Below are 22088 nucleotides of genomic sequence, written 5' to 3'. Positions count from 1 at the left end.
TAACCAAGTGAGCCACCCGGGCGCCCTAAAGAATTCTAGAAATTTCTAATGCAGGTGTGAGGCAGGGGAAGCTACTGGGAGCCTGAAAGCATCAACTCAACAATGCAAGTTATTTACTGAGCACTTACTTCCTGAAAAGCACTGTGAGAAACACAGAGATGACGATTCTCTTCAGGAGTTCTCTGCTAACACAGAAAAAGGATTACATAAAATTATCAGATAAAGTGAAGTGTGCTAAGTGCTATACAAACCCACAGTGTGGGGGAGAGCTTTGTTTGGAACACCTGCCTCGGGGATCAGAATAATCTTCTTAGATGGGACTGCATTTGAATGAGGAATGACGTGACTAACAATTATATTAGAAATATGATTTAGGGAGGCTACTTGGGAACCAAATGAACTGAAGGAGGGAAATTTCAAAGGGTGCAGAACAGCAAGGAGGCATTGCGATAGTCCCGGGAATGAGTCAAAGAGGGCAAGATTTAGACAATGGTGCTGGTAATAAAAAGGAAACGACAGTGTGAACCAAGGAGAGACACTGAGTCTGAAAGACGGATTTAGAACTCACCGGCACCCAGGTGATTACTGAAGCCTCCGTGGAGATGGGCTGAGAGGAAAGATCTAATCCTTGAAGAATGTTTAAAAAATAAAAAAATGGAAAAGGAGCCAAAATAAATGGAGAAGGAGCAGACACAATTGCAAGAGAATCAGGAAACTAAACTGTCACAGAAGCTTGGAGAAGATAGTCTCAGTAAAGGTAAAGAAGAGGGGTCAGCAGAACCAGGCGATGCAGAAAGGCCAATGAGAGTAGACAGGGGGACCAACATATGATTTCTCAATGAGGGGTCTGTCAGAGACCACTCAGACACTGTTTCAGCGTAAATGTGAGGATAGAAGGCAGACAGCAAAGGCGGGAACTGTGAGTAAGGGTAAATAAACGGAGCAGTGCAGGCACTCCGAGAGCAGGAGGGCTTTATAGGCAGAGAAGACAAACTTCAGAAAAGAAATAAATTGGAAAATAATAGGCGGAGGCTATCTTTAATGGGGAGGGGTTCTGAAAAGTAGTGGGAGGGATGAAGGGGTTCACCCCAGAAAGGAGGAGCAGTTTTCCTGACACAAACAGGTGGCCTAGAAAAAGTGCCCCCTTCTCCACAAAATCTCCCACAGAACTGGCAGTGGTTATGGGGGTGGGGCTGGTGTCATGGGAGGAAGCACTGCAGTTATAGCATCCGTGAACAATGGTTCCAAAACACAGACCTGGCCAGGCAGAGCTCAGGTGTGGAAGTCACATGTTCAGAATCTTCCTAGATCCAAGATGGCCAACACTGTCTCCTGCTTAGACTTCACACTGTGTCTGCTCCTTTTTATTGGGCCTGGGCCCTGGGGCATAACTCCAGCCTAACTCTGAATCTTACATTATTCAATCCTCTCACCTTCTCCTTATTTTTCATGCCACATGATGGCACCTCTGTCCACTAACTGATAATAACCTCTTTATCAGGAGAAATTTCTTGAACATAAGACACATTCTACTGTCCTCACCAAATTCCTAGGTCTGGTCAGTCAGGACTCCCCTGACTTTATGCCAGCTACAAGCCACAAGAACCTAAGTGTCCTCATCTGTAGAATGTGAGCTTGCCAGAAGTAATATCTAAAGTTCTGAATAATTTTAAAATCCCATGATTCTAAATCAACACTTTTCTTTAGGCTTAGGATTTCTTACTGTAGTGTGGTGTTTCTTTATGAGTATACTTATTACTTCTGAACTAGTATCTAAATTTTTTTTATATAAAATTTTTTAATATATTTTTTTATATAGAGATTTTTTCATATAGCAGAAAGGATGTGAGTTGAACAACAATACATTCTTTTCATCAACAGCTTACCTTTCTTCATTATTTTCCATCTGATTAGGAAAAGCAGCAAAGTCTAACAGTAATTTAATGGCATCAAGATATCCGTTGTTACAGGACCAGTGCAAAGCTGTTCTTCCCTATAAGCATAAACAAAAATCAGGTATATCTGGAGTAGGTATTTTTGGACACATACTTAATTATGAAAAGGGAAAATATTAAATATACAGTGGAGAAAATGGATGGTATCTTAACCAAGTGATCAAAATTAATACTATGTTAAAAGGAACGATATGTTTCTAGAGGTGATACCCCGAGAAGGATTCAATATCACTTGTATAATATTCTAACCAAAAATGTAAAACTTAAGTCTAATTATGAGGAATCATAAGGCAAACTCCAATTGAGTGAGATTCTACAAAATAAATGACCCGTATTCTTAAAAAAAAATTTAATACCATGAAAAATAAAGAAGGCATGAAGCATTGCCAGAGATACAAGGGGGTATTTCATAGTTTTAAAGAAGTCAAAGAGGAAGATATCACAACCCTAAATCTGTATGCCACAGCTATTAAATATACAGAACAAAAAATGACAAAATTAAAAGGGGAGATGGTCAAATCCATAATCACGGTGAGAGATTTTTAACCCGTCCTTTGTAATAGTTCATAGAACAAATAAATAAAAGAGCAGTAAAGATATAGAAGACCTGAACAATACAGTAAAAAACTTTGATCTAAGTGATATATAACATTGTATTCAACTATGACACAATTAGTATTCTTTTCAAGTGTACATAGAACGGTTACCAAAATCGATCATAGGCTGGGCCACAAAGAAAGCCTCAAAGGACTTTGAAGGATTAAGATAATTCTGAAATAAAGTAAAGTAAAATAAAATAAAATAAAATAAAACAAAATAAAATAATTGTGTTATTCTGATTGCTTTCTGACCACAGTAGAACTGAAGTTACAAATCAGTGTGGTAGACAGAATAAATGCATGCTTTTGCAAAGATGTCTACATCCTAATCTCTGGAATCTGTAACTATGTTATGATATTGGAGAGGGGGAATTGAGGTTGTAGATGGAATTAAGGTTGCTAATCAGCTGAACTTGAGATGGGGAGATTATCCTGGATGATCTGAGCAGGCCCAATGTAATCATACGGGTCCTTGTAACTGAAGGAGGGAGATGGGGGAGTGAGTGTCAGAGTGATGCAGTGTGAGGGTGACTCAGCTAGTCATTGCTAGCTTTGAGGATGGAGGAAGGGGGCCACAAGCCAACGAAGGAGGGCAGCATCTAGAAGCTGGAAAAATTAAGGAAACAGATTCTTTCCTAAAGTCTTCAAAAGGAATGCAATCTTGCCCACACTTTGATTTTTAGCCCCATGAGACCCATTTTGGACTTCTGACATCCAGAACAGTAAGATAATATATTTGCGCTGTTCTAAGCCACTAAGTTTGTGGTAATTTTTTTTTAGCAGCCAGGAGGAAACCAACATAATCAATAATCGAAAGATAATGAGAAAATGCCAAACTGCCTAGATATTAAACAATATGCTTCTAAATGATCTATGGGCCAAACAATAATCAAAATAGAAATTAGAAAATGTTTGAACCCAATTATAGTGATGGTGCAACTTTGTGTGTGTGAGAGAGAGAGAGAGAGAGAGAGAGAGAGAGAGAATCCGAAGCAGGCTCCATGCTCAGAGTGGAGCCGGACGCAGGGCTCAATCCCACGCTGTGATCATGATCTAGGCCAAAAATCAAGAGTTGGATGCTCAATTGACTGAGCCACCCAGATGCCCCAGTGATGGTACAGCTTATCCAAACTTTCAGGATAAAGCTAACGCAGGCTTAGAATAAGAATCATGTGTAAATACATATATTGGAAGTGAATACTAAAAAAAAAATCAATGATTTAAGCTTTCACCAAAAGAATCTTTAAAAAAATAGTAAATCAAACCTGAGGGAAGTAGATGGCAGGAAATAATAAAGATAAGAGTAAACACCAATGAAATAGTAAATAACTTCAAATATGGAAAATTAACAAAGACAGTAAGTCCTCTGAAAAGATGAATAAGATGGAAAAATTTTTTTAAAAAGAAAAGAGACAACACACATTACCAATATATGAAATGAATAAGAGGAAATTAATATAGGTCCCATAGTCATAAAAAAGGTAAGAGAATATGTGACCAACCTTATGCAAAACATTTGATATTTTTAATAAAATGGATCAATTTCTCAAAAAATGCAACTTACCGTGGCTGAAAAGAAAATAATTAGAAATCTGAATAGTCTTGTATTTATTAGTGATGCTGAGTCAGTTATTAACACCTTTTACACAAAGAATACCTCTAGATAAGATGGCTTCACCAGGGAATTTTTCTGAACATTTAAAAGGAAGTAATATCAGTATTACACAAATTCTTTAGGAGAATAAGAGGAACTACTTCCTAACTCCTTTTAATTCACCATGTAAACAGCAAAGAGGTAAAAAAAACATGTTGAAAGATGCAGAAATAGTATCTAACAAAAATTAAATGGCTAATTGTGAATAAAAAACCCCAATTCTTGGCAACTAGAAATACAAGGAAACCTATAGCAAACACCATATTCAATGGTGAAATAGTTAAAGCTTTCCCCTTGAGAAGCCAGAATGAATTAAGGGTGCTAACTATCACCAATTCTATTCAACATTGTATTGGAGGTCACAGTTCAATAAGGTATGATATTCACAGATGATATGGCTGTATATGCACATAATCCAAAACAGTACATAAGACCTAAAAACACTAGAAAGTAGCTTGGCATACTACTTATGTAAGAAACCAGCAACTTGTAAAAAAAAATGTAGAAGATACTACAGATTGCAAAAGATGCATTTCTAATAACATAGGTACAAGAACCATTTTTTACATATTTTTCATTATGTCACTCTCACATATAGGAACAATCCTGATAAATATATATTGAGTGAATTAATAGAAATTATATTTTCTGGCTTGGAAAAACATAATATGCCAGTATTTTTGAAGACTTAATACAATTAAACTAGCAAAAAAAGTCCATAGTGGCAAAACTGAGAGAAGTCAATACAATCCTATATGGCTAGGGAAGTGGATATTAACCCACATGGGTTAGAAAGCAGTTCGGCAGTAATATATAAGAGCTGAATCATATTCATATACCAATAATAAATAATCTCACTTAGGGGAAATTATTCTAAGGATACAATTAAAAAAAAGTTAAATGCACTTTGATGATTAATGAAATGTGATTTATAATATCACGAAAAACTATCCAGCAATAGGAAGTTACTTATTTAATTTTAAAACTGGGGTTACAAACATAGTTTGGATCCTGACTCTCCACAATAACCCTGGCCCTGTTGTCACCTTAGGGTAATTATTTAAGCTCTATGAGCTTCGATTTTCTACCCTGCAAATGGGAATAATAATAGCAACTCCTTTAGAAAGTTGCTGTGAAAGAGAGCCAAAGCATAAGAGACTCTTAAAAACTGAGAACAAACTGCGGGTTGATGGGGGGTGGGAGGGAGGGGAGGGTGGGTGATGGGTATTGAGCAGGGCACCTTTTGGGATGAGCACTGGGTGTTGTATGGAAACCAATTTGACAATAAACTTCATATATTAAAAAAAAAGAAAGTTGCTGTGAGAATTGAATGAGTTATGAAACATAAAGCTCTTAGAACTTTGGAATATTCAGCATCTATGATTATGTGGAAAATTATATACCAAAGGACAAAATGCTGGTGATAATTTTAAGTGAACAAAACAAAAATGTGGTTTATGAAGTATCATATATGTATGTATACACATACATACACATATACCATGTATGTTTATTTTAAGAAGTTATGAAATTATTCCCATTCTGTATTATGGCTTTGTTAAATTATATATGGCTATAGAGACAAGAACTAGAAGGAAAACAGGGAAAAATAAGACTCATTTTTAATTAACACATAAATTTATAAGTGATCTCTTTACTTGGTAAAATGTTGTTTTACTTTATTTTAGTTAATGAAGAATAAACAAACACCTTGGAGCAAACAATACAGAAAAGACTTAGAATTTCTACCTCTTTGTCTTGAATGTTAGGGTCTGCATTGTTTTCCATGAGCACTGCCATGCAGTTGATGTAGCCTCCATAGGCAGCGCACTGCAGAGGGGTTCTTCCCGCGTAATCTTGCACATTTGGATTGATCTTATTTTCTATCAAGATCTGGCAAACATCAGCATTTCCTCCCAGTGCTGCCCAATGTAGGAGAGAGTGTCCATCTTGATCCACTAGATCTACCCTTGCTCCACCTGAAAAAGCAAAAATACCAGTAAAATGTTGAACATAGAGAGCACTGATCAAAAAGGAGTCTGAAAACAGCAGTCCCTTAAATGCTTTGCTCTTAGCATTGTATACTATCTGCTTTGGATTTTTACAACAAGCCTGTAAGCTGGTCAGGGTAGGAGTCATTTTCCGTTTACACGAAATCAAACTGAGGATCAGGCAGGTGAAGTGGTTTTTCCAAAATCACACAACTACCAACAGGTGGAACTAGGAGTGGCCCTCAGGTTTCCTGATGCTTGGGTGTGCATGCGTGCGTGCACGCCCGTGTGTGTGTGTGTGTGTGTGTGTGTGTGTGTGTGTGTGTGTAGGTGCGCATGCATGTGTGCATGCATGCGTGTATGCGTACGTGTGGGCACTCCTCCCTCCATCTGTCCACCCGGGTGGCCCTCTGCCTGTAAGCGTTTCAGCGAATGCAACAATTCCTACCTTCTGAGAGAGACTTAGTAGGAGCACTCTCAATAACTAACCTTTAATAAGTGTCTGGATCACATCTTTGTGTCCCATCTCACAGGCTCGGAAAAGTGGAGTGTGCTTCATGACATCAGTGGCATCTACTTGAGCATTATTTTCCAACAATAACTTCACGGTGCTGACGTGGCCAGAAAGGGCCGCGGCATGTAATGCTGGAAAGGGAGCAAAAGAAAGCAAAGAACTCTTTGATAACAACGTCCCCTTTTTCTTATTCTGTGTATCTTTTCCTCTTCTGATGTCTTCATTTTGGCTAAATGCAATTTAATCTTAAGGATTCTCTATTGTTCACTTCTACAGATTTGAATCTTCCTTTCTATTCATATGTACTACTCACATTTCCCCTCCCTTCCTGTCTATCTTTCTCATCTCATGGTTTCTTCCTTTCCATCCTGTTGCTCTGAAATGCTTTCCTTTCCTCAGTTACTACTTTATTATCTTTTCCTCCCTCTTAGAGGGGAAGGGAACAAAAACATGACAAAAGAGAAATGATTTAAACGAGGCAGGCAATTCTGCCCACCAACCCACTCAATAAACATCTGCCCCTGAGGGTTGGTGTAATGGGAGGTGTCAATCTACCAGCCCTTCAGTGGCTTAGCCATGCTATTCCTGCCATCGGTCTGCATACCCATGTGGTACAGAGGGTATGTGCATCCCACTGTATTCAGTGCATTTTTCATACAACATGGCTCCAAATGCAAGCCATTGATTTCCTCAGGGCCCAATTTAAGAAGCAGCAACTTGTTTCAACATTGGAGAAAACACCTGAGAAGGAATGGGGTCTGCCTTCAAATGGGATTTGAAAGAGTCATTTTGACTATATATGAGTTTCATGTTATGCTGACCTGTGCCTATGTTACTTCATTCTAGCACTTGACTTATGCCATTACTCTTTGGATTACTCTTTAAATTCTATTTAAATACACCACTGCTTAAGTTCTGAGTTTGCCAGCATAAGGGCCTAGAGGTCTGGGCCAGTTCTTCCTAAGTATCATGGCTCTATAATGCCTAGAACAATGTTTCTTTCATAAGGAGTGATCCATGGACCAAACCTAGGATGCCTATAAAAACACAGATTCCCGGGCATTTACTGAGAACCTGCTACGGGCTGGGTATTAACATAAGGGTGGGAATTCAGCAGAGAACAAAATACATAAGGTTACGTTCTAGTAGGAGAAGCAAAATAAAAATGGAATGGATAAGCAAGAAAGTGTCAGATGGTGACAGATGGTATAATGGGAGTATTAAAAGGTACCTTGATATGCAGAGTGACTAGGAGACCACTTTAACGGATGATGATGGAAAGCCTTGCTAAGGAGCTGATATTGAAGTTGAGACCTGAATCATAAAGAAAGAGAGAGCAATGTAGAGATCTCTAGAGGGAGGAGTTTGGGCAAAGAGAACAGTTGATCCAAGGGCAGGAGTGAATCTATGTGTTTAAGGAAGGCTAGGAAGCTGCAGCACAACGAATAAAGGCAAGTAAGTCGGAAAGGTAGAGAAGGCCAGGTATAAGTGGCCACATAGGGCCCAGTGATGAAGACACTGACGGACTTTACATAGGTGAGTGATAGTATTTGACTTGTGCTTTAATCAGATTGCTCTAGCTGCTCTGAAGAGAAGGCACTGTAGTAGGTTAGAATGAAAGCAGGGAGACCAGCTAACACTATTGAAGAAGACTCAGTAAAAAATGATGGTGGCTTGAGCTAGGGTGGCAGGAGTGGAGATGAAGAGAAGCAGAAAGATTTAAAATATAATTTAGGGACACTTGGGTGGCTCACTTGGCTGAGCACTGGACTTGATTTTGGCTCAGATTATGATCTCACGGTTTGTGAGGTTGAGACCTGCTTCCAGCTCTGCGCTTACAATGCCTAGCCTGCTTGGGATTCTCTCTCTCCCTCTCTCTGCGCCCCCCCCACCCCCCCCCCCCCCCCGGCTTGTGAGCACATGTGTTAGTTATGGATTGAAGAATTGAAAAAGCAAAAAGGAAACACTGAGGTATCACAGAGGTAGTAAATGCAGAAGACAGCCAGCAATTCTAGGACTAGGGGAACATAAAGAAGAAGATGGAATTGCTAAAACCTAAAAGCCTAGAAGAGGAGCCCTGTGGAGTGGAAACTCAGACCTCTGAGCAGGGCTCTGCTTGACTGGTGTTGGTGCTCTGGGGCTGGTACTGTGAGTGTTGGAGAAATTGCAAGAAATTAACCATCACCACTGGAACAAACTATCACTGCTGTGTTGAAGAAGACTGACTAGGGTGATGCTGACAGGAACAGGAAACCAAAACAAGAATAGTAAGCAAACAGGAAGGTGTAATCCCATTCTTCTAGCTTCTAGTTTCTCTTTACTGCCCCTTATGGGTGGATTCTAGCAGGGCACCTGCTGGCAAAGGGGGAAATGTGGTCTGCAGAGCCCCGGCCCTGGCATGTCAAAGACAGGAGAGTCCCGTTATCATATCTAAAAAACATTAGCAAAAATTCCGCCATATTGAATACACAGATAATGCCCATATTTTCCTGATGGTTTTATATTTTTTTTTCAGTTTATTTGAATGAAGATCCAAATAATGTCTGTATGTTGCATGTTGATGAGAACTCTTCTTTCATGGGAAGCAAAAACAACCCTGTAGAGGGATGATGGAGACAAACTCACTCTCGTAGAAGAGAAATGGCAGGAAGGCATGTCTAACATATAATAAAATCCCCTTAAGAGAAAGAGCCAGGGAACTGACGAATCTGAGAAGAAGTTATGTCTGAACTCCAACCATGGGGCACATCAGAAAGACACCTTTGGTCAAAAGGATGGAAGTATCCTTGCCCATACTTTATTAAAATACACGACAAAGTTAAACTAAAAGAAAAGCTAGTGATGGAGTGAAAGCCTGCATACTAATGGGAGTCTGACAAAAAATGAAACGTTCAGACCATTTATAAATTCAATGTCCCACATATCATGTCTGCAATATACCCCTCTTTAAGAAGCTTAAGGTCAAGAGACTCATAAATATGGAGAACAAACTGAGGGTTACGGGAGGGGTTGTGGGAGGGGGGAGGGGCTAAATGGGTCAGGGGCACTAAGGAATCTACTCCTGAAATCATTGTTGCACTAGATGCTAACTCATTTGGATGGAAATTTAAAAAAATAAAAAATAAAACAAGTTAAAAAGTAAAAAAAGAAGAAGCTTAAGGTCTACTGTGAAGTGCTGATAAAGAAATACTCTTGACAGTTAAAGTCTTTATTAAAATTGATATTACCTAAAACTCTTTAAAAAACAGTTTAGAAGGGGTGGTGGCATAGGGATAGAGAGGGAGATTGTTAGGTATAACCCTGCCTCCCCACCAAGTGCCACATCAGTAGTTCTGGTGGGTGCAAACAGCTCTACTGTGTTTCCACAAGTAAGAAAACACTGAGAAGCTTGTAGCTGAGTTTTTATTCTGGTCTGTGTTGTGCTAATGTGCGATTTTCTTTCTTTTTCTGACTTGTAATTAGGATATAGTACCCAAGGTAGAGACTTCCAAGTTGACAACGAAAGCTAAAAAATTCATACCTTTCTTATTAGCCAACACACAGTTAAAGGGGCCTCTTCTTAGAAAAAGAGAGCGAAAGAAGGATCTACTGAAAGCTTTGGATGCAAATCTAATGTGAAGCTCTGAAGCTTCAAGAGTCATGTGGGGGTTATCTCTAAAATGGGAGATTTGGGAGGAGGTGATGCTCTTCAAATCTGAGAAAAGAGCACATTAAATGAGACATACATAGATATGTGCATTCCTTAAAATATAATCCTGTATTTTTGAAGTATGATCGATAACTACTAAATATGCATAGTTTAAGTACAGGTTTATTTATTTATTTTTTTTATACCAAGATAAACGACATGAAGAGTTCTCATAATCATGTTTAAGGGGCAATCAGGCTTTTAAACCAAATGCCACCATTCACCTGGTAGAAACATAGGCTAATTTGAGCCATCAAACTTGGAGGAAATAAAGCTTTTGGAGTGATATCCTGGTAACCTAAACTTAAAATGTGCCAATGGAAGTCAAACAATGTTAGATTAGGAACAATGATTTCAGGCATTACTGTACAACTTGTAGGGCACCTATACACTTTGGAACCCTAAAGAAAGCAAATGGAACAAGTCTCCCAGTTCTTACCTGTACCTCCGTATTTGTCTGCCATGTTAATATCAATGTCAGATTTTAAACTCAGCATAGTCCTAAGGACATCATCACTGCCTTTTCCAGCAGCCCACATAAAGGATGTTCTTCCTTCCAGGTCTGAATCATCTTTCACTGAAGGATGTTTTAAAAATACTTTAACTGTTTCCTGTAAGAAAACTTGATTAAAAAAAATTGAGACAAGAGGGTAGCATTTTCTATGGTAATAAAGCCAGTGTTATATGTGACTTCCTCTAAGATGCGAAGTATTTTTTCCCTGCTTTCGAATCAAATGAAATTATCTTTTTTATGAATAATGAAACCACAATTTCCATTGAAAGTAACAATCCTCTTTCTTTATATATTAGTTTTAGTTTCCATACATTTCAAACACACAACCTAACTCCCTCATTCAACATCCTCATAATTGAGGATGAACATCCACAATCAAGTTTGAAAACTTTATAGGTCACTCTTTGAGAGATGAAGTGATGGTTAAAAGAATCATGGGGTGCCTGGGTGGCTCAGTCAGTTAAGCGTCTGACTTTGGCTCAGGTCATGATCTCACAGTTCGTGTGTTCGAGCCCCGCGTCGGGCTCTGTGCTCCAGCTCAGAGCCTGGAGCCTGCTTTGGATTCTGTGTCTTCCTCTCTCTCTCTGTTCCTCCTCCACTCATGCTCTGTCTCACTGTCTCTCAAAAAATGAACAAATGTTAAAAAAAAAATTAAAACACTCAAATATTCAGTGTCATGACCAACATTAAAACATAGGTTTTTCTTGGACATTTTACATGCAGAGACCTGTATACTCAGCCATGCCTCATACATTCTCTTGTTGTGTGTTTTGCCACTATAATTAAAAAAATATTTAATGCACTTACTGAATAATGATGTGTAACTACTGACAAATGCAGTGTTCAGTTCATTTAAACAGATATTTATTTATCAAGTCCTATATTCCAGGTCCTTCCTCTATGGAATCACACTAAAATTAGGACCTGCAATAATCCTAACAGGGCCTGACAATTTTAATGGGGGTTAATATTCACAGCTTTCTAAATTGCCTCTTTCCTTAAGCCTCAGATGCTTACACACATTTAGGGAGATCATAGAAACTTTAGCTTGAATGGAAGTAAAATAGTTTCAGGAAAAAAAAAAATTCTGGAGGTTGTGAGCTGGCCCAAAGTGTCTAAGTGTTGATGCTCAATATTCTAAAGCAAGAAGAAATTCAAGGGCAGCCCTTCATTCCCAGATGAAGAAATTTGGGTTCAAGGTCATACAAACACTGGTGGTAGATACAGGAGTGGAGTCCAGAGCTAAATCACAGCACCCTTTCCACTGTATACACCATATGCCACTGTATACACCTCTTCCTAGTGTTAAAACTCATATTGAGCTACTGAGGCGTTAGAGTGGAGTGCTCTTAGGATCTACTGTGTATGCTTAGTACACACAAGATTGGAATAAACAAGTGGATTTTAAAACTTGGTAATTTTTTGGTCTGTTTTCTTTTACTAATTTGTAAACATTTCCTTGTTGAGTATGTTTTCTTAATGATGAATGTTCACAGAGGTTTGTGGATTTTTGTTATTATTTTCTAAAAAGGGACTTATAGCCTCCTGTGGGTTAACAGAGTCCAAGGAGATCAAGGGGCTTGAAACTGAGCTTAGGAGATTTGCATAATTATTAAAAAATCATCTCTGTAATTGGCAGATTATCCAGAGCAAGTATTTCTTTGGATAAACGCCCATAATGTTCTGCCATTCTTCCTTATTCCCAGTAGCTTAGTCACTTAATTGCTGGTATCTGTGCACATGTTAAATTTGGAGTCTAAGATGTGGGTTCAAGATCTTGGGCAAGTCATTTAATCTCTTGAAACCTTGGTTTCTTCCTCTTTAAGTTAGGGATACCATGTCCTCTCACAGGCTTGCGTTGAAATATGAATCGAGTTCTGATTTCCGTAGGTTTAATAGGCTGGGCCAATGAATTTCTTATCTATCTGTAACAAGAAAGGGCTCCTCTTCAGAATATACTTTGTCTTTTTCTGAGACAATAGAATAATGGGAGACAATAGAAGATAATGGTTTGCCAAAAGTCTAGGTGATACATTTATAGAAATGCCAGGAAGGAGAGACCATAGCTATAGTTGCTCTAGGTACCAGAGACAAAGAACGATGGGAAAATAAGATATTTTAGGAATCTGAGCATTAAATTTATTCAGTGGTGCATTTGGGAAGGTCAGGAAGATAGGGTTACACTATGCTGATGATGGCATTCTTATAACGTTTTTAAGTTTGTTTATTTTGAAAGAGAGAGAGAGAGAGAGAGAGCAAGCAGGGGAGGGGCAGAGAGAAAGGGAGAGAGAATACGAAGTAGGTTCTGCACCCTCAGTGCAGAGCCTAATGTGGGGCTCGAACCCACCAACCATGAGATCATGACCTGAGCCGAAATCAGGAGTCGGACACTTAAGTGACTGAGCCACTCAGATGCCCACATTCTTATAATTGAATGTAACCAAAGTTTCCACTACACACACCCATGCAGAATACAGTAAAATAAACTCTGACTGCTTTGACATGTGCCTTTTTGGATAAGTCTCTAGTTCTTGGAGGCCACTTACTCAGGAAGCTGAAACAGCCTAGCTGCTATGTTACGGGCTGGACTGAGGGACATAAAGGATGCAAAAGTGCTTTGTAAAACTGTAAAGGGTGGCAAGGGAAGAATTATTAATAATATTCAATATCTTTAGAAATAATTCACATTTTTGCTTTCTCAGCTATATAATACACAAAATTATTAGCACTAGCAATAGTAAGAATGCATTGCATTTCTTGAGTCCCTGCTCTGTACCAAGAACTACACTAGGCACTGGGCACAAATTTTCTCTGATTCTTACAACAATCCTGAAAGGAAAGGTATAATTATCCTCATTTTACATGTGAAGAAACTAAGGCTTAGGAAGCTAAGAAACTTGTGCCAGGTCATACAGCCAGCCGATGGCAGAGTCAGGATCCCAGCCAAGGTTAGACCAGTTCTAAGGCCTTGCCACACAAAGAAAATACTTGAACACTAAATGTATATAAAACCTTAGTGCCATAAAATTAACCAGAAGATGAAACATACTTACATAGAACAAAATGTTACACTGAACAGTTAATATAAAAACTGTGTTAAAATTTCACATGACTTACAACTATCCCTTGCTTTACAGTCAGAGTTAACAGTCTGAGCAATTGTTAAAATATAATCACTACACAAACACAAACACTAGTACGTGTAAAACTGAAATGTGAATAAGGTGAGTGGATTGTAGGAATGTCAATTTCCTGTTTATGATACTGTTTCATACTTTGTAAGCTGTTACCTTTGGGGTAAATGTGGCTGAAGGGTACATGGGATCTAGCTGTTTTATTTCTTATGACTGCATATGAATTTGTAATTATGTCAAAATAAACATGTAATTATGCAAAAAGATAACTGTCACATTTTACTTACGGCAAAGTTACTCTGAGCTGCGTAGTGCAAGGGTGTTGCTCCTTGGCTGTCGGATGGGATGGTTCCAGATTTATTTCTTTCTAAAAGGAGATGGACAATCTGTGCATGGCCTGAAAGTAGACACAAGGCAGTTATCACGTAAAAGGACTAGTTAATTTATAACCTATTTTAAGGAAAGTTTTCTGAATAGTGGCCCCCAGTATAGCTTCTTCTAACTTCTCACTAAAATACTATGATCACGTAGAACAAAGGCGAACACTTACAACACTGAAATCTTAATGATTCAATCAGAAAGGAAATGATATGAATTACAATTGCTAGATTGAGAAAGAGTATATTAGGTATCAGCCCACTGCATTCCCTCGCTCTGTTTTATAAAACTGTCCATTAAAAACAGGAGGGAAGCCAGCCCCTGTCAGCCACCAGGGTCCCTAGTATCCAGGTCCCACTGTACAGCTGATCAGAACCGCACAGCTTTTCGGGAGGACAAAGTATAGTAGAGCCTCTTGTAACCTCTGAGGCCTCCTATCAGTCCGCTCTACCCTCCCACCTCCACTTTTTTCACAGTAGGTGGTGATTTCAAATCCCAGAAAATGTGTGGCAGGAATGATGAGGTGGTGGCAGAGAAAATACTCTGCAGTGCATTCTGGGGGATGTGGTTTCCGCAAGTGAAGAGCTATAGAAAGGATCAAAGAATGAACAAACATGGTAGCGGCATATTTGGGAGGCCTGAATATCATGCATTCTATTGCTTCCATGTTCTGGGGACCCGGGCAGCAGAAGAACATGGACACACCGCAGGAGAAAAGCAGGCAGAAAAGGGGAATGTGGGTGGGAGTTGTGCTCACAGACCTGCTCCCAGGTATGACGCAGACGGAGTTCTGAGGTGGGCAAAGTGAGATCACAGGCAGACTACTGAGACATGTCATCTTGTTTGAAAGATAAGGAGAAAAATTCTGTAAAGGCAGTATGAAAATACACTATAGGACAGGGAAATAGGAACACCATCAGGAGACGAAACGCATACCTCATAACATGATCTAGAGAAGGGTCCAGAGGAAAAACTCAGGAAACTGTTTGGCATCCTTGACTTGGGCAAAGAGATGTCCTCAATGGAACGAAACAGAATATCCTAAGAAGGAAATAATCTGAAACGCAAAGGTGATGGAAGGAGGCGAAAAGGAAAAAAGCCGAGATACAAAGAAATTGGGATGTGGGAAGGGAATCAAAATACAGCCTAAAATACAATCTATGAGAGTCAGAAAGAAAACAGAACTAGGGAACAAAAAGTCACTTTAGTGACCTGGAGACGAATTTGCGAAGTCCTCCCAGAATGCACCAGACAAAGAGAGAGGGATGAAACTGCACATTGAAGTGAAATCTAAATAATAATTATAAATCTGATAATAAGACAGAATGCAAATGCAAAAAGTATTCTGAAAAGACACAACGTGTAATTTAAAAACTAAGCCTGCAATAATAACTGGGGAAAACTTCAGATCATGTTAACAAATACTAAAAAAGCGATAAGTAAAGGCATGCTAAATTCCTCATTTTAAATTCGGTGGAAATCAATAGATGCAGTTTTGCTTTTAACTCTGACTTATGTTTTAAAAAGTTTTCGATAAATTTAAAAGTAAACACTAATAGAACCTAAAACTCTCCTAAAACACTAGGCAATTCAAAACCAAATAACAACAAACCTAATCTATATACCAAAAGGCAGGGGGAAAAAAACCCCAAAACATCAATAATACTCAAAGAACAGAATAGCAGAAAAAAGACCAAATCATATATCTTATAATAGTGACTATTAATGGGTAAAACTCCTTCACTGAAAGACAAAGACTCTCAGATTACATGCCCTCCAAAGCCAGACACAGACACATTCTTGCACTCTCTCACCTAACAAAGTGATCCCCAAAAAGGTTAAGTAAAAGGGATATCAGGAAAATATGAAGGAAAAAAATCACATATCATAGTATTGGCACAAACATAAAATTAAAGCCCTCCTCCCCAAATACACAAGCATTGAATGTGAAGATTATTTTATATTTACATTTGTCAATGAATGTACATTACTCTTAAAATAAAAACGTGTTAAGATATGATGTTGAAATTGAAACCGATATATAACAGAGAATACATTTATATTACTAAAATTTAAGCATACAACAGAGGGATAGAAGATGCCACATAGCAACTAAAAATTAAATTAAGGGCACCTGGGTGGCTCAGTCAGTTAAACACGCAACTCTTGATTTCAGCTCAGGTCATGATTTCAGGGTTCAGGGATTCGAGCCCAGTGTGGGCTCTGCGCTGACAGGCAGAGACCGCTGGAGATGGTCTCTGCTCCTCCCGTTTGTGCGCATGTGCAAGTGTGCATGTGCAGATGCGCATGCGTGCGTGTGCCCGCGCGCTCTCTCAAAAGAAATAAATGAACTTAAAAATTAAAAAAAAAAAACCCTTAAATTAATTAAACAGGAGGTGGAAGCTGACAGGTGAAGGGAAGCCATAGAAAGTTTCTGGTACTCATTGTAGTTCCTCCTACCGTTGATCCTTTGACTGACAGCTCACCTAGCAAAGCTGCCCAGTGAAGTGGGGTTCGAAATAAGTTGTCGTAAGACGTTATATTGCAGCTTTCATATGAGGTCAAGACATCAACCACTGTCACATTCCCATCAGCGACCGCAAAGTGAAGAGGTGTCCGACCCTCGTAGTCTTGCCAGTTCAGTAAGGACTCCGTGGGAGCAGCGTCCTATTTTGAAGAAACCAGAGACTTCAGACACACGTGGAATTCTCAGTGAATCACATTTGACATAAGCATGAGCTGAGCCATTTTCTAAACCTGTATATTCATTCTCTGTTAGCACAAGTGATAAAACTCAGAAAAAAAGTATACGTTCTAAACCTTTAAAAATTTCTTGTCATGTTTAACTATAAAAAATGCAGAAAAGATATAATAAGTACCATTACTGACTATCCAGATTAAATAGGTGTCAATATATTGCCTAACGCGCTTTTGTACCTGTTATGGATTCGGCTAAAGCTGTATGTTTTATACTTTTGTTCCATATGTATGCATCCATAAACAATACGTAAATTATATATGTGTGCTTTCAATATTTATACCTCTGAGTTTATACTATGTATATCCTTTGGCAGTTTTTTTCCTTCAACACTATACTTTTGGGTGTCCATGTCGATACTAGTTCATTTGTTAAGTCACAATTTACTTATCCATTCTTCTTGTGAGGGACAGTTAGGTTATTTACAGTTGCTCCATTACTAACAATAATGCTGCAATGAACATGCTTCCTTTACATGTCCCTTTGTAGCACATGTGTGAGATTTTCCTCTAGCCCAGACACCTAGAAGGGGACTTTCTGGGTACAAGGATATTTACATTATCAATTACGTATTATCAAACTGCTCTCCAAATGGTTACACTAATTAACACATCCAGGACAATGTGTAAAAGTTTTTATTTCCCCACATGCTGGCACAAATTAACCCTTTGGTATTATCAAGCTTACTACATTTTTTCCCCCCTTACAGGAATGCAAGCATTTTGCTGATGTTTTAATTTTATTTATTTTATGAATGAGGTTGCGTTTTATCATATGCTTATTGGCTGCTCTGTTTGAATTGACAGTTCACATTTACTCATTTTTCTCCTAGGTCTTTGTATCTACTGCGAGGTCCCCTTTCAAGAATAAAGGATTTATTTCCCTAGCTGCTGTGAGTGCTGCCAGCAGATGACCCTCAACTGTCAGACTTTTACAATTGCTTCAGCTAAAGACAGTTGCTTCACTCAAGGTCATATCCCTTCTTAGATTAGGTCACAGCCAAAGCCAAGCCTTCCTGCCCCAACCTGAGAACTCTCTGAAAGGCCACACAAGTTTAGAGTTGCCTGTGTGGTCATCCTATTTTATATATTAAAAAAAAAAAGTATGAAAGGTATTTTAAACACTTCAAAAAAAGTAGTAGAATTTTACCATGGTGGCATTTTAGGCCTTTGAGTCTCCAAAGGACTAAGATGTGTTTACAAGGAAAAAAAAAAAAAGCCAAATCTGTGAGGAAACAAGATACGATGAGTGACAAGTATCCTCCAAGGACTCCAGATACTGGAGTTGACACATAAAGAATATAAAATAACTATCTATGAACATGTAAAAAAATTAAAAATGAAATAAAAGGTGAATAAGGTAAAAAAAAACTATCAAAATGACGAGGCAGACTTAAAAAACAAGAAACAACAAAAAGAACTTTTAGATGTAAAAATATCAGATTGAGCAATGAATAGGGCAAACGAGAGAGTGGACTCAGCTGAAGAAAGGCTGAGTAAACTGGAAGGCGTGTTTGATATAATTACCCAGAATATGGCAAGAAGATGGAAGGTAAGACAGACAAGACGTGGAGAATAAAATAAAAATGTCTAAAATATGTGTAACTGGGACCATAAAGGCAAGAGTGTAGAGAATGAAAGAGAGGTAATATTTAATTTTTTTTAATGTGTATCCATTTTTTCAGAGTGAGAGTGTGAGTGGGGGAAGGGCAGAGAGAGAGGGAGACACAGAATCCGAAGCAGCTCCAGGCTCTGAGCTGTCAGCACAGAGCCCGATGTGGGGCTCGAACTCACGAACCACGAGATCATGACCTGGCTGAAGTCGGATGCTTAACCATCTGAGCCACCGAGGTGCCCCAAGAGAAGTAATATCGGAAGAGATAATAGCTATATATTTTCCGGAATGGACATGAATTGATAGTATACACCAAACATGACAAAAAACACCCCAAAACCAAAAACCAAAATAATGCACCAAAAAACAAACAAAAAAACCACCCCCCAAACAAAAGAACCTCCCCCCGCCCCCACCGGACACACTGTAGTGAAACTGCAGAATGCCACACAGACAAGAATGTAAAAGCAGCCTATGAGAAAAGATAAATAATCTCTAAAGCAGTGACATTTACACCAATACAGAATGCTCCACAGGAACAATGAAAGGCAGAAGGCAGCAGAAAAGCCTGAAAGAGTAGAGAAAAAGAAGTACTTAGAAGTGTGTATACAGAAAAACTATATATTCAAGAGCATGGTAGAAATGTAGACATTCCTTTTTAAAAAATGTTTATTTGTTTTGAGAGAGAGAGAGAGAGAGCGAGAGAGAGCATGCGTACAAGCAGGGGAGAGGCAGGAAGAGAGGGAGAGAGAGAATCCTAAGCAGGCTTTCTCTCTCAGCGCAGAGCCTGACATGGGGCTCAATCTTACGAACCCTGAGATCATGACCTGAGCCCAAATCAAGAGTCAGATGCTTAACCTACTGAGCCACCCAGACGCACTGAAATGTAGATATTCTTAAGAGCAGAGAGCATTCACCACCAATACATCTACCCTAAAGGTAGATCCCTAAAGGGAGTTCTTAGAATTATATTTCAGGAAGTAAGATATTAACTCCAGAAGGAAAACTTGAGATTCAAGGAGAAATGCAGAGCAAAGGAATCAGTTAACATGCAGATAGAAATAACTATTGCATATACAAAAGAATATTATCTTTTAAAGTCTAATTTGTGTGTTACAAGCAAATAGGACTAAATATTAGACTACCATAGCTTATAAGCTGGAATTTGAGAAGCACTGATTAGAAACCTCAAAGAATCCACTGATAAATATTCAAAATTAATAAGAAAGTAATAAAAATTAATAAGCAAGTTGGTTAGATTCATATTCAATGAACAAAAATATCAACTGCGTTTCCATGTACCTGCAACTACCAGTTAAACATACGTCTTAGGTACACTAACAAAAAATAATAAAAGTTCAGGGGCACCTGACTGCTCAGTCAATAGAGCACTCGACCCTTGATCTCCCTTGAACTCACGTTCAAGCCTCATGCTGGCTATAGAAATCACTTTAAATAAAAGCAGTATTATTTTCATTTTTTTAAGTTTATTTATTTATTTTGAGAGAAAAAGAGACAGCATGAGTCGGAGAAGAGCAGAGAGAGAGGAAGAGAGAGATATTCCCAAGCAGGCTCTGCACTGCCAGCACAGAGCCAGACATGGGGCTTGAACTCACGAAACTGTGAGATCATGACCTGAACCGAAACCAAGAGTTGGACGCTCAACTGACTGAGTCACCCACGCACCCCATAAAGCAGCACTATTTTTAAGTAGCAAAAAAAAATAGAAATAGTTCCAAATGTCTGTGAATAACTGAATAATGTATGGCTTGTTCAGAAAATATAGAATACTACATAATGGCAAAAAATAATATATTATAGGTATACACAGCAACATACATAAAATCACCAGCATAATATTGAGCAAGAAAAGCATGTTGCAAAAGAATACATTCAATGTGATTCCATGTATACAGAATTCAAAAGCATCAAAAATGAAACAATGTAGTGTTTAGGGATACGAATATATGTGGTAACACTATAATGAAAATCAGGAATATAAACACAACATTGAGGATAGTGGCTGCCTCTCAGAAAGGGGAAGAACAGAATGGTGTTGGGAGGTACCCAGGGAACTTCAAAGGTAACGGTTAATGTACTTGTTCTTATGCTCAGAGATGAGTACATGAATATTTGTGGTTTCTATATTCTTTACAACTTTTTTGTTTTTTAAAGTAGGCTCCATGCCCAACACAGGGCTTGAACTCATGACCCTGAGATCAAGAGTTGGGCGCTCCATGGACTGAGCTACCCAGGTGCCCCTTGTATTCTTTATGTCTTACAAGCATTTTACAGATATCTCTACGCAGTGTTTAATAGGCACAAGTATAAAACAGAGCCAGGGAAGGATAAATACAAATTCAGGAGAGTAGTTGATGGGGGACAGGGCAAGTGTGGCTTAAGTAGAGAGGATGTATTTGGAAACCGGCATGTCAGAAATTCTGTGTGGTCTTAAATAGCAGCATAGCAGCACTACCGTGTTCTATTTCTTGAGTGATGGGTTCACGTGTCTGTTTTGTTTCTTCTGGTTCATAATTTGTTTGTGTGTCGTATATACGCTTTCGTATACTGGCTATTTCATAACAAAAAAGTTGTTTGTCAGCAAGGCCACCCGGGGCCAGCAGCACCACCGTACTCACCAGGATGCATCGCACCGTATGAACAGCACTGGGATCTTTGTGGTTAGCTGCCCAGTGAAGTGGGATCTTGCCTTCGACGTCAGGGATCCCGATGTTGGAATCGTGCTTGATGAGCAGCTTCACGTGCTCCGGGTTATTGTAATAGGCACTCCAATGTAGAGCCGTTTGCTGCAAAATCGCGAGAGGCTCAGAAACACAGCAACAGTAACACAACAGATTTCCCCCAAGCTTTTATTGTGTGACGGGCACTGTTGTAAGAGCTTTCTGTATTTTACCTCATATAGTCATCGTGATAACTCTAGGCAATGAGTACTCTTGATTCTGCATGTGACTGATGAGGAAAGGGAGCACAAGGTGGATGAGTGCTCTGCTCAGGGGTATGAAGGTAGTAAGCGGCCGGATTGAGATTTAAATCCAGGCAGTCTGAAGAGGCAGTCTGAAGAGGCAGTCTGAAGAGGCAGTCTGACCTCTTAATCATGACAGGCATTTACGTCATCAGGTACTAATCAGTGGTAATACTGAGAAAAAGAAAAGCAGGCCGGTAGTTTATGAATAACTATCAACAAAGTAAGTAACAATCTTGATATCGCACCAAGCATTTTAAGAATTTGATAGAATGTTTTGAATTTCAGTATCTATCAAAAAGAAGA

General features: G+C 38.9%; 1 protein-coding gene across 11 annotated transcripts in view; it reads right to left on the bottom strand.

The window, feature by feature from the left end:
• INVS (inversin) overlaps window positions 1-22088 on the bottom strand; it is a 172465-nt gene that overhangs the window by 50585 nt on the left and 99792 nt on the right. For 10 of the 11 annotated variants that reach the window (XR_006210653.1, XM_042964745.1, XM_042964746.1 and 7 more), the window contains 7 exons: window positions 21439-21606; window positions 16914-17094; window positions 14337-14446; window positions 10841-11012; window positions 6689-6844; window positions 5958-6187; window positions 1887-1993 (listed from right to left, as the gene is read on the bottom strand). Coding sequence is in view for 10 of the 11 variants with exons in the window: in XM_042964745.1 (XP_042820679.1) it covers window positions 1887-1993; window positions 5958-6187; window positions 6689-6844; window positions 10841-11012; window positions 14337-14446; window positions 16914-17094; window positions 21439-21606 (1124 nt within the window). In the remaining variant the exon portion in view is untranslated. Of the gene's footprint in view, window positions 1-1886; window positions 1994-5957; window positions 6188-6688; window positions 6845-10840; window positions 11013-14336; window positions 14447-16561; window positions 16597-16913; window positions 17095-21438; window positions 21607-22088 lie in introns of those variants that run through there. The other variant, XM_042964753.1, reaches the window with a different exon arrangement.

Source organism: Panthera tigris, chromosome D4, assembly GCF_018350195.1.
Source record: "Panthera tigris isolate Pti1 chromosome D4, P.tigris_Pti1_mat1.1, whole genome shotgun sequence".
NCBI lineage: Eukaryota > Metazoa > Chordata > Mammalia > Carnivora > Felidae > Panthera > Panthera tigris.
This window is presented reverse-complemented; position numbering and strand designations above follow the sequence as displayed.